General features: G+C 45.4%; 1 protein-coding gene across 1 annotated transcript in view; it reads right to left on the reverse strand.

The window, feature by feature from the left end:
* Window positions 1–255: 255 nt before the first annotated feature.
* The window catches only part of LOC102456594 (3 beta-hydroxysteroid dehydrogenase type 7-like), a 30,673-nt gene continuing 17,515 nt past the window's right edge, over window positions 256–13,413 (reverse strand). Inside the window, exons 3-6 of the mRNA XM_006114227.5 lie at window positions 12,420–12,528; window positions 7,997–8,096; window positions 5,343–5,505; window positions 256–3,361 (exon numbers count right to left, since the gene is read on the reverse strand). Of these exons, the coding sequence (XP_006114289.3) occupies window positions 2,922–3,361; window positions 5,343–5,505; window positions 7,997–8,096; window positions 12,420–12,528 (812 nt within the window). The 3' untranslated portion in view covers window positions 256–2,921. The remainder of the gene's footprint in view (window positions 3,362–5,342; window positions 5,506–7,996; window positions 8,097–12,419; window positions 12,529–13,413) is intronic.

Consider the following 13,413-nt stretch of genomic DNA (forward strand, 5'->3'; position numbering starts at 1 on the left):
GTACGCGTAGCTCCACCCTGTGGCTCTTTAGACAACATGCCACTAAACATTTCCAAAGCTTTAAAACTACTGCTGGTCAACGTTTGCTCGTGTGTGTGTGTGCGCGCGCGCGTATGCACGCGTTCCAAGAAGGTATATTTTTTCTTTGTGAAAATCATAGCAAGCTGCGCTCTATTGCTGAGTGAAAAAAAAAAAACCACTTTTGAAAAAGAGTAACATAATGAAACGAAAGAAGCTGTAGGCACTTAGCAGAGCTGAGTGGAAAAAAATCTGCAACTGATAATTTATTCAAGGAATTTCACCTTTACATATTGTGTGAACAGATTGCAAATTTCTCCAGACCTATTTGTTGTGTGAAATTCTTTACATATTTCTTTAGCAAACAATTCTGGTTAGACAGATATTTTGCAAAGAGGTGACTGACGAAATGCCTGATAACTTGATTTAAGAAAATCATGTGGTATTGCTTCTGTTTCATGACTGGATGATTAATGTAACCAAATAAAGGCGAATGGTGACTATTCTGATCAGATATACTGCACCAACAAAAATGACTTTTTGTGACTATTTAAGCATTTGAAATTAAAATTAGCCTTCTATGAATGCTTCAACTAAAGTAAATCTGGAACAGTCACAGATCAGGGAAGTGTCGTGAAGTAGACCAGTAGAAATTAATTTGTACTTTCAACTAATATTTGTGAAAATGTTTCTGCTGTTCCCTCAGCTAAGCCACAAAGGCTATGTCTACACTGCAGGCTCTTTGCGCAAAAACAGCCGTTCTTACGCAAAAACTTGCGGAGTGTCTACACTGCACGTGCGTTCTTGAGCAAGTAAATTTACAGTAAAGTGTCGGAACAAAGGGCTTCTTGCACAAGAGTTATTCCTCTCCCCATGAGGAATAAGCCCTCTTGTACAAGAGCTCTTGCACAAGAAGGCAGTGTGGACAGGCAACAGGGGTTTCTTGCGCAAGAATCCCTTATGGCTAAAATGGCCATCAGAGATTTCTTGCGCAAGAGAGTGTCCACACTGCCATGGACGCTGTTGCACAAAAGCACATCTCTTGCGCAAAAGCACATGGCAGTGTGGACGCACTTGCACAAGACCTTTTGCGCAAGAACTTTATTCTCATTGATACCAAGGCTTCTTTACATCATTCTTTTACAGGGCCATAGTGTGGGACTCAGTTACATGTGCACCCATTTTTAAGTTGTATTATACTGCCAGCTCAGTACATCTCTGTGCAAATGAGAATCAGACCCAGTGTAATTTTTATTCATGTTGCAAAATGCATCCAAGACAGTCTATAAGCACTGACATTAATTATCAAACCATATAAATCAGAAAGCAATGAAACTGACAGATTGTCACCTCAAGAGATATTGTAAGGTAACTTTTATGTTGACTACAACATTAGCTTTGTAAAAAAAAAATGCTGTACAAGCTAACAGTGAGTAGCAAGAACAGTTTCCCCAGCAACTTGGGGAAAGGTCGATATGAAAGCTGTATCTAAGGACAGTGATGAAAACTTACATCCATCTATATCTAAACCCTAAAATTGAGAGGGAATTTCACGATTTCTTCTCACCCCCTAAGAATTATCCATTTATATCTATATCTTATTGATTTGTGCATTTGTCTGTCTGTATGTCTATCTGTGAGTATGTTTGTTCAAAAACTCCTGCTAAACGATAAGCGCTTAGGGCCACCAGATTTGGTAGGCAGCTTCCTCTTCTCCTAACTTAGAGCAAGGTCAGGGTTTGGTTGTGCCAGGACAACCAGAAGTGCTGTGAGAGGGACTGTTTTCCATAACATGGAAAGGGAGGGACTGGGCTGTTTGGAGAGATGCAATACTGAGAGTGGCCACAGGGGTGGGGGAGCAAGCCCACAGGGGAGAGTTATCCTGCAGAGTGTCCACTGGGGGCAGCTGAACCACGAAAGGAGTGGCCAGCAGGACTGTGGCTCTGCCATCTTGCCTGCCAGCACACCATGTAAGTAGCCCTCTGCCCCAAACGCACTTCCCCACCCCGCAGCCCTTGGCTGCAGCACTGGAGTTGGGGGGGCGGGGGAAGGCCCCTAGCATGTAAGTGACATGAGACAGTCCCCTCACTAGAGAAGATCACTTTAAAAGTGCCAGTCCTGCTGTTGAAAAGGATGCAGCTTATTCGTGACATAGAATTAAATTGGTTACTGAAAATAATTTTGTACAAAATTTCAATTCAGCCTTACAGACCACAATCTGATCCTGGATTCCGTACTCCAATGAAATGCCGCAAAACCAATAGGGCTACTGCAGCGGGTAAAGGCTGTGGGATACGGCCCTGTATGTCTGCTGCTGCCAGTGGATATTGTCAAATGGGAAATGGATGTTGCCTATGTGGCTTAGGGGACTGGAGAAGTAGTTTCCATAGTAGCTGGAAGTCATTGTTCTGTGCTAGGCTAGGTGTAGTGGGTTGCTGCGTCTTTGCCAGGTCCCTAGCAGGAAAGCTATGCATAGAGCCAAACTCCGAGGCTACACTGGCCAGTCTTGCGCAAGAACATATGCAAATGAGGTGTGGTGATATTCATCGCCATGCCTCACTTGCATACTTAATGAGCCACCATTTTTGCACAAAAAAGCATTCTACACTGCTCCTTCTTGGGCAAAAACCCCCTCTTGCACAAGAGCCGTTCTGACGCTTATTTTCAGGCAGAACGGCACTTGCACAAGAGGGGGTTTTTGCTCAAGAAGTAGCAGTATCGACTGCTCCTTCTTGTGCAAAAGCCCCTTGCGCAAAAATGGCAGCTCATTAAGTAGGCAAATGAGGCTAGGCGATATTCATCACCGCACCTCATTTGCATATATTCTCGTGCAAGACTGACCAGTGTAGACGTAGCTAAATAGAATTCACTGAAGAGGATACGCTCCCTGCTCAAAGTGACACCTACATCTCCTTTCCATGGTGCTGATGTGCTCTCAGGTTCATTGTAGCTGACTTTAGCCATGCTATAGTTCGGCGTTTACTTTCTTCCCAGCTATACAAGGGGGTGTACCCAAAGTGCCTGAAGGCTTTGTCTGTCTCATAGAAGAATGTGGTGATTATTGTATTCAAGACTGGCAAGTTTAGGAAGGGCCGTGGTTTCCAGAAGGGGTACAAAAGGATATTGATTATTCTATAAAAATATATTAATAACCTGAGCTTCCAGTAAGGTATGCATGAGCCCAGCCTGATGGATGGGTCTATCCCTGTCAACAGCTGATATTGCACCAAATAGCTTTTCCTTGCTGGAGTATCATCATAGGAATAATATACCTGTCCAGCAAGGACATCCGGGTTCAGCTGCAGATTCCGGGCTGCAAGCACATGCATCCATGCAACGTTCCCTGGAGAAGAAGATGGGAGAATAGGAATGGAGGAGGAGCATGCTTGGTCCACTTATTACAAGAGCTTTCTACACTAGATTGAATTCATGCCCCGCATCTGAATTGAGCATCTTTTCCCCTCTGGCCTCACTTTTGTCACCCATCCTTATTCTGGAGGGACTTGGTAATTATTCAACATTTCCCAGGTGTTTTCAGTCTCTGGTCCCCCTTTCGGACGGTCAGTAGAGGAATGTCTGCACAGCAGCACTATTTTGGGATACTTCTGGGATCCTGAACTAGCTATTCTGCATCTTGACACCGCATCCATTATTTCGAAATATCTTTCAAAACAACAAGTGCGCTATTCTGACCCAGCTGTAAACCTCATTCCACATAAGGGACGTTTCAGAATAGCGCTTTATTTTGAAATTTGGCACTGTGGAGACAGCACCAAATTATGAAATAAGCTATTTCAAAATACACTCAAAATAAGTTACGCAATTTGTGTAGCTCAAATTGCGTAGCTTACTTCGAGTTAAGGGTGCAGTATGGATGAGCTTGCGGTGTCCATTGTGACATTGGTTCATGGGAAATGAAGGGGCAATATTTCATTGTCAGAGCCAGAGAAGTAACAGTAAGGACTTGGTGGTTTTATTCCAGGCTCTCTATGTCATGTCTTTGGACAAGTCACTTAACCTATTTGGCCTGACTCCTCTCTAAGGGTATGTCTACATTAGCCCCCTAGTTCAAACTAGGGAAGCTAATGTAGGCATTTGAAGTTGCAAATGAAGCCCTGGATTTAAATATCCTGGGCTTTATTTGCATGCTCCCGTCCGGTCGCCATTTTTGAATTCCACTAGTCCTAAGTAACTGCCCGCGGCAACACGCGGCAGTGAAACGGTAATTCGAACTAAGTCCTTAGTTAATTCCTTAGTTCGAATTAACTGTTACACCTCAATGAGGACTTAGTTCGAATTACCGTTTCACTGCCGCATGTAGCCGCGGGCAGTTATTTCGGACTAGTGGAATTTAAGAATGGCGACCGGACGGGAACATGCAAATAAAGCCTGGGATATTTAAATCCCGGGCTTCATTTGCAACTTCGAATGCCTACATTAGCTTCCCTAGTTTGAACTAGGGGGCTAGTGTAGACATACCCTAAGTGGTTTCAAACCACTATAATTATATCCTTATGGGAAAAAATTCCTATAGGCATGTAAGAGGGTTCCATCAAGATTACTCTACTCTAAAAGTCTGGAAGACTTATTGGAAAATTATATCCCTGCGATAATGTGGGTCAACATACCGTTACAAGGGAACTCCTCTTTACTACATTCAATAGAATTTTGGAAAGAAGTTGCATTTCCATAGAAACCTGTTGGTTTAATCTCTGTGTCAGTCTCTTCCTTCCACAAGGCGTGTTTCCCAAACTTTATAAATAGAAATCGTTGCTTTCTACCTCCCTTCCCTTATCACCAACTCCCTACCCTTTAAATGCACTGTTAAAAAGAAGAGGAAGACTTTTCCAACCAAACAAAAATTTCCATGTTGTCTGTTTTTTTTTATTTTATGACATGAAAAAATTATGAAAATGAATAAGTTATATTCTGTACATTTTGCTTTTTTCCCCTCCTGAAATATTTACCCCTACCCAAGGAGGAAAAAATTATTTTCTGACCCTCCTTTTTTTTTCTGCTGGAATACTGTCCATTTTCTAAATTATATGTTTAATTTTGTTTGGGGAGAAGAGAGTAAAATTCCATACAAAAATTAGAATAAAATTATAAAGTTGTTTTTATGTTTCCCCAGAAAACCCTTATTTTTTTTCCAATCAGCCCTATTTAGAAACTTTAAAATGATTTCTGTGTTCATTCTTTACTCTCCTTGCTCACTGTCAGAACATTAGCCAGGTTGTATAGAAGTCCTATGGCTAAAAAGCAAATGAACCCTTTTAAAAATAGTCTGGTAAAAACATGTAAATGAATCAAAGAAACATACACACCTACATATATTAGATTACGTTCTGTATCTTCACGTACTATGTAGTTGAGCAGTCCCCCTTTGGCTTTGACAGTGGTATATAAGTCCTTTAGACGCTGGTATTTTTCCCCATAAACTGTATTTGGACGGATGATGCATGTCGCAAGTTTGCCACCGTTGCTTAGCTGTAAAATTAACAGAAAAAGTTTTGACAGGCAAGGTGGGTGAGGAAATACCATTTAGTGGACCAACTTCTACGTGAGTATGGCTACACTGCACAGCTTTTAACGACAAGGCTGTGTTGATACCACCTTGTTGCTAAAGTGAGTGCTGTTTGTCAGCATTTTTGCCAATGAAATACACGCCTCCCCCCCCCCCAACACACACACACGCTCCTGCGCGCGCGCACCGGAGAATGCTCCTGCCAATGAAGCTGCATTCACACTTTCATGTACCACAGCAAAGTTTTGTCCTTTCTGGGGACCTGGGGTTGAGCACCTGGTGAATGACAAAAGTTTTGTCAATCAAGTGCAAGTATAGACGCCCCTTTGGCAAGAGAGACACGTTTTCATGCTTTCAAAGAGGTGTTGTTCAGGGCATACAGGATGGTAGCAGGCTCTGGATTTGAAGATGAGATTTCCAACGGATTTTCGTGTTTGTTAAATCAAAACCACATGCCTAGTGGCAATAGAGACTACTCCACTAATTAGGCTCTTTTGAAAAAACGTACCGTGAAGTCCCATTTTCAAAAGTAACTTGTTTTTCAAAGGTATTAAGGTGCCTAAGGATGTATTCTAGCAGGATTTTCAAAAGTGCGCCAGTGCCTAACTCCCATTGAAATGCCCAAGGCTGTTTGAAAGTCAATTGGACTTAGATTCTGAAGTGCCTATGGTGAGGTGGGGAACCTTTTCACGGTTGAGGGACCCTGACCACAGAAAAATTAGTTGGGGGCTGCACACAAGTGAGAAGTGGAAAAAAACCCTCTCACTCTGGCCACTGAGTGAGAAGCAGAAAGACACTCCCCACATTCCCCTCACACACCAGAGCCTGAGGGGCCAGCCTGGTAGATTTTGTGTGCTTCATCTCCCAGAAAGATAGTTGGGGGGGCTGAAGCACCAGCACAGGCTCTCCAATGCTGGGAGGGGCCCTGTGCTTCAGGGGCCAGATTTAGGCCAGCCGAGGGCCACATCCAGCCCCCGGGCCTGAGGTTCCCCACCACTGGCCTAAAGGATGTCTACATAATGGACGAAGCGCAGGTTCATCCATCAATCTAGGTTCACACTTGTGGGACCTGGCTGTCTCAGCGAACGTTCTGCATCCATCTTGCAGCACACAGACCTGACTTGGGTCTGTGGCTTGAGCTGCGTCCATACTGCGAAATAACAGGGCTTGGCCCCCAATCACAGCAGGACTCTGGCTCTGACCCAACACCCCGAGAACGTCAGTCCTAAGTACTTGCTGACCCTAGTCAGACTGATTTGTGTGCGGACAGAAGAGGGGCTTGGGCTCAAACCTGAGCTAGCGCTCAGGCATAATGCACAGTATGGACATCCCTTCTGAAAATGGGACAGAGAGTCCTGTCTCACATTGACTATTCACTTATACGGGACAATGTGGTCTCTTGGACCTTGATTTGGCAAAGCACTTAAGCCCGCACATGTCTAATTTTCTATTCCTATGAGGCATCTCCATTATTGAAGGCTTGTAACCTTGCTCATTCTGTACAATCCCCCACCTATTTCTTTGCAAATAAATAGTCCTGTTGATTCATCCAGGGCACCACATTGTTTATCCAAGATCTTTTTCCCGTCTCATGTTCTTCTACCATCAACTTTCCTTTCTAGTGCCCTTTAACATGAATCACCCACTAAACCTCTTAAAATAGGCCTTTTAAATCAAATCTTTCTTTTCATATGGTCTTAACTAGCATGTTCCAAGACCCAATTATCTCTAATACTTATTCACTGGTTACATGGTCGACATGTGATATTTCCAGAATTCTTCTAACAAGCCATAATGCAAAGGAATGTGGTTTCTTTATCATTGAGGGTATGTCTACACAGCAGTGGTATTTTGGAATAACATAATCTGCATCTACACAGAAGCAGTTATTTCAACATAATGTCAACATAATATCCAGCCAGACGATTCCTTACTCCAACTCCTGTAACCCTCATTTTACGAGCAGTAAGGGAAGTCGAAGGAAGAGTGCTCTTCCTCAGACTTCCTGCTGTGTAGGCAGCACCAAAAGCCAAAATAAGTTATTTCGCTATAAGCTACGTAATTAACGTAGCTCACGTTGCGTAGCTTATTTTGGATTTAGCTCTGCTGTGTAGATGTACCCTGATTGCTTGAGTGTCCATCTTTCAAAGCCACAATTTAACACATGCCAAGTGCATGTTTTTAAGAGTCACAAGTGGCATTCACTGGAATGGAATTTAAGCATGTGCTTAAAGTGCTTTGACATATCTGGGCTTTGGAGCTTTACAGACTACTTTGTGATGCTGTGGGAGTACCCAAAATAAATCAGTTTAAGGCTTTTATATGTGAAATCAAAACTGCAGCTGTTAGTAGTTGGTCAGCTGTGAGTGGCAGGATTATATTAAGAGAATCATGGGCTGTCTCTTTCTGTAAAGGTTAGGTTATAGCACTAAGGCTTCTGTCTGACTTTTGTACCTCTTTTCCATTGGCTTCAAGGACTAGTTTTTCTGCCATGGCTTTTGTCTTCCCATAAGGCAGTTCCACTTCCCCAGTGTACTTGGTGTCTTCTGTTCCTCTGAGATAAATGAAAAGAAGCAGTAAGCAATCAGGATGCTGCAAGAGACTGCCATAAAGCTGCATTGGCTCCAAATTACATGTCTTGGGACTTGGTAACTTCCTGCAGTCTGGGAGAACGAGGCCCTGATAAGTACTTGAGGGAACTTGAGGGCCTCATCAGCCCAGAATTAGGGACATCCAGATCAAAAAGCATGAACTGCTTGCTGGCTGTAACGAGCATCTATGATCCAGAGACTGGACACCGAGGGGTGGATGTGAAATCTGTCTTTAGAAGGAAAGAGTGCTGACTCTTGGTTTTTATTTGCTTTTCTATGAATCCTGTCCTATGTTAAACATTGTATTTGTGCCAGGAGACTCTGTTCCTGTCTCGCTGACTCTGGGCCTGCTGGGACCATAGGATAAATTGGAACGGGTTCTAAAAGCAGCTTTGAAAAGCCGGTAGCTAGAGGAAGTCAGGCCCTCTGGAGCCCACATTTCAGATCTGAGGGTATGTCTACACTACCACCCTAGTTCGAACTAGGGTGGTTAATGTAGTCATACAAACTTGCAAATGAAGCCCGGGATTTGAATTTTCCGGGCTTCATTTGCATGTTGCCAGGCGCCACCATTTTTAAATGTCCGCTAGTGCGGACTCCGTGCCCGTGGCTACACGCAGCACGAACTAGATAGTTCGGATTAGGCTTTCTAATTAGAACTACCGTTACACCTTGTTCCACTCCGAACTACCTACTCCATGCCGCGTATAGCCGCGGGCATGGAGTCCGAACTACCGGGGATTTAAAAATGGCGGCGCCCAGCAACATGCAAATGAAGCCCGGGAAATTCAAATCCCGGGCTTCATTTGCAAGTTCGTATGACTACATTAACCACCCTAGTTCGAACTAGGGTGGTAGTGTAGACATACCCTGAGTGTCCTTTGGGTACCATGTTGCTCTAGAACTGAATTACTGAGAAATCAGAGACAGGCTCAGTTCTCTGAAATGCATCCTCCTCACCCTCTGAGCCCAGTGGGTGCTCAGTACTGAACCAGATTGAGATCTAAAGGCCAGATTTTCAGACGAGCACTCAGGTATTCAAGTGCTTCCATGTGCCTAACTGGATCCACATTTCCCATCTACTCAGTTCTCATTTAGGTACTGACAAAGGGCGGCCAGATAGTTCAAAGAGCTTCCCCAGGCTATGTCTAGACTACACCCTCTGTTAGAGGAGGGATGTAAATTAGACGTTTTGAACGTGCAAATGAAGCGTGCCCTAAATCTCTGGCCATAGGAAGGCGATCTGATCAAGGCATTGGGTTGGGCCTCAGGAGATCTGGATTCAGTTTGTTGCTCTGCCCAGACATCCAGTGTGATCTGAGGCAAATTACTTGATCTTTTTGTGCCGTGGCTCTCCCCCTAGAAAATGGAGTAGCAATACTTCCTTTCTCCCCTACCCTTTGTCTGTTGAATAGCACAGCAGGGGTCCGTGGATGGCCTGTAACGTAGGCAAGGGAAGGCACAGCCTTCTCACAATTGCCTGCACGTCCCAGTCACCTGCCCTCCCACGGCAGGGGCCGTGTCTAGCACCCAGGCTGCCCAGAAGGGCTGGGACCATAGTGAGGCAGCCTGGCTCCCCCAGCCACCTGGGAGGGCTGGAGCTACGGCATAGGAGCCTGGCTTCCCCGGGGTTGGGGCTCAGGTTGAGGCTGGGGCTGCCGGAGCTGCCGTGCTGGGGGTGGGCGGGGCTTGGCTACAGGGGTGGGGCCTTAGGCGGAAGGGCCAGGGCAGGGGCTTGCCTTCCCCAGCTGAACCTTCAGTTGGAACTAGAGATTGCCATGACACAAATAAACAATAGGAGTCAGAAATAAAAACTCAGTTCTTCTTCTTTCCTGCCTTGGGCTTTTATCACAAGGCCCTCCTCCCTACACCCTGCCTGTGGGTGATGCACAGGAGAAACTAACTAGAAAACACACTGAACACAAGATTTGTGGTACATGATTCATTCCACCCTTCGCAGCCTCTGGAGGGCCAGGACAATTAGGAGGTTTATCTAGCAGTTCAAGTTTTAATTACTTTCTTTCTGTATCTGCAAATCTCTTTTTCTTTAAAAGAAACCGCTCCACCCAGGGTAACGTGCGTCTGGCTCTTGGACTGCAGTGCGCCGTTGGGCGTCCTCATCCCCTTCCCTTCAAGCTTGCTCGGAACAAAGAGCTCAGTGTAATGCTCTTTCTTTTCAGAATGATCACAGATAACGGAACACTAATGAGACTGGAGCGGCGTTGTCAGACGGGATCTCAGCGGTAGCTGTCTCGGAGGGATTGAGACTGACAGAGGCATTTTCTATTACTGTCGGATGCTGAGGTGTTAGCATTATCCCAGCACCCATCACCCTTGTCCCAAGACTAATCAGGCGTTGTCTGCGTCAGTTCACCTGGATGCAAAACTGAGCTGAATATAATTACACAGGGAATGGTGGGGAAAGCAGGCAGAGGAGAGTGAAGATGGGCGGGTGCGTGAGCTGGGAGAGAGAAGTGCAAAGAGGGGGAGAAGGAGGAGAAGAAAGAGAGAAGCAGGGAAGCTGCATCACATGTATTTTCAGACCATGGCCATATTGTGCAGCTCTTCAGTCCTTCCAGATGGGCTCTATGAAGAGGCAACTGGTTCCTTTTAAGATCACAGGCCTCAATTTTCTCTCATTTTATACCAGTGTTTCCTAAACTTTTTAAGACGAAGAAACACCAAAGAATATTTTTTTGTATGGGGAATACCAAGGATTTTTTTGTTGAGGGTGAAAAAAAAGCCCTCAGGGAAAAGTTGTTGAGCAAAAAAAAATTTTGAATTCTGTTCTCTCTGCAGCACACCTCTGACTACCTCACAGCAGAACACATTTTACAAAACGCTGCTTTACATCAACTTGCTTCCAGCTTAATTCACATTGGATTTTTACCAGATACTGGTGAATGAGGCACATAATTTTCAACAGCATTTCCTATTTGTCCATTGATACATGAACCACAGGGTACTATGTGGCTGCTGGCATCTTTGTTTTTTCACTCTGTCGGGGGCATGGTAGCTGTTGTGTGTTTATTTTGAGGCAAATGATGTTTCAAGTTCACAGGATACCAGATGAGAAGGGGTGTGGCTAGTTACATGCCACTGAGCCACCCCCATAGAGAAGTTTTGGAGTAATGTTTACAAAAGTGCCTAAGCCCAATGGAAAGTCAGTGCACGGAAATTGAGCTCCACAATTACTTGGGCACTTTTGAAAATTGTTGGCCTACATGTCACAGAAATTTAGCAGGACTTAGGAAACTAAGTGCCTGTCACTGCTGAAAATGGGGCCCAGGTTCTTAAGTAACTCTGACACATTTGAAAATGTTGCCCTTTGGCCCTGATCCAGAACTAATGTTTCCTTCAATGGAAGCAGAATCGTGCCCAAAGTCATGTGATCTAGAAGAATGAGCCCATGAATTCAGGCATAGGTGGCCAATGGGAAGGGCAGATAATTATCTGCTATATATTTTAGAGAGTATCTGTCTCTCCATGTGTGTCTGTCTGTCCATCCACCTGCGAGTCCATTTGTTCAAGAAGTTCTCTTAAATGATAAGAACTCAAGCCACCAAATTTGGTAGGCAACTTCCTCTTATTATAACTTAAAGTGAGGTCAGAGTTTGGCCGCGCCAGGACAATGGTGTGTGTGAAATGTGATTGTTTCGTGGCAAACAGAAAGGGAGGGGTGTGATAGCGGGGACAGTTATACTCATGAATGACCACAGGGGGGCAGGAAGTGCCCCAGCCTCAGGGAGAAGTTGCTGACCGGCAGCTTAGCCCCTGCTGCCCCTAAGCTGCCCCCTGGGAGCATCTGCCAGCTGTGCCACAAGGGCCCAGGGAGGAGCTGGTGGGTGGCCTGCATGAAGGTCCTAGGCCAGCCTCAGGAAGACGCCATCGGAAGGCCTGCTTGTGCCCCTCCTGTCCTGGCCCTGGAGAAAAGCCAGTGGGCAGCCTACATGACCCGCACCTCTCACCCTGGGCTAGCCCCAAGGAAAAGCCAGCTGGTGGGCAGTGTGGCTCCCAGGCGACACTGGTTAAGTCTTATAGGTCATATGCAGCTGGGTCATATGCCACTTGATGAACGTTTTATCAGCTAGTGCCCACATTTTGGCCATGTTAGAGGCTGTAATTGCTCATGGACAATGGTAGCAGGGAAGGACCTGCACAAAAGGGAATCCTCAAGGAGGGAAAAACACCTTTCCCCTTGTGTCCCAGTAAAAATCCCCATGTTGCAAAACTCCCCAGCGCTTCCCTCCACCCTCTGACAAACTAGACACATGCAACAGGCTCACCTCAGCATGGGCTCTCGTCGGGTGTTGGGGCCCACAGCAGCAATGGAGCTCGTGTAGACAAGAAATGGGATGCTCAGGGCACAGCAGGCCTTCAGCACGTTTTCAGTACCTGGGGAGTATGGCAGGAATGAAAAATAACAAACAACCTTTTTGACGTGCCAGCAAAAATCGATTTGCAGAGTCAAGGTTCAGATTTGAGCCTGGTTTCCCATGGGTGAACCTCATTGCAAAGCCATAGCATGGTCTGGGATCACTGTGCTCAGATATTCAGGCACAACCACTCAGCCTCTGTCAGCTCCCCAGACGTGGGACTGGTGGCTACCCTTGGCAATTTACTGCGGCTTGACTCACGTAGCTACTTATCTATGGGGGAAAATAGTGAAAGATCAAAAATTGACCAGCAAACAGCAGCCTCGGGAGGTTTGCAGATATCTGGACAGAGGAAAATCCTTCTGATTAGACACTATGCATGTAACATGTTGTGTCCACCACCTGGATAGTTTGCAAACCCACATTGAAGATGAACGATGACTGATTTTGTGTACACCAGCAGTGTGGGTAAAAAAAATCCATGTGGTTAGGGTTGCCCTCAGACGAGGCTTTTCCAGGATCATCCCTTTTTTGAGCGAACTATCCCAAGAAATCTGTAAAGATGCTCAGTTCATGTTCACCCTACCGGCTGTCAGGATATGCTGGAGAGGGGTGTGTATGTGGGGGGAGGGGGGAGAGTTACACCTTAGAGGCAGCATTTAGATCTACTCATGGTTCTAGCCCTGATGCAAAGAGTCTGGAGTAATATGCATCCTTTAAAAAAGAAACAGTAATTTTTATACCATTGGTCCAACCACATGGCCACATTTTGCTACCCTCTCTATCCCTGAGCAATCCCTACCTCAGGGGTGGGCTATAATTTCTGCAGGTGGGCCACTTCGTGAATTGTGGGTAGTGGTCATGGGCCAGTTCTGCCCCCAGAAAGGGCAGGGCCTCAGGCGAT

This window comes from Pelodiscus sinensis, chromosome 21 (assembly GCF_052426305.1).
Source record: "Pelodiscus sinensis isolate ZL-2025 chromosome 21, ASM5242630v1, whole genome shotgun sequence".
NCBI classification, from domain to species: Eukaryota; Metazoa; Chordata; order Testudines; family Trionychidae; genus Pelodiscus; species Pelodiscus sinensis.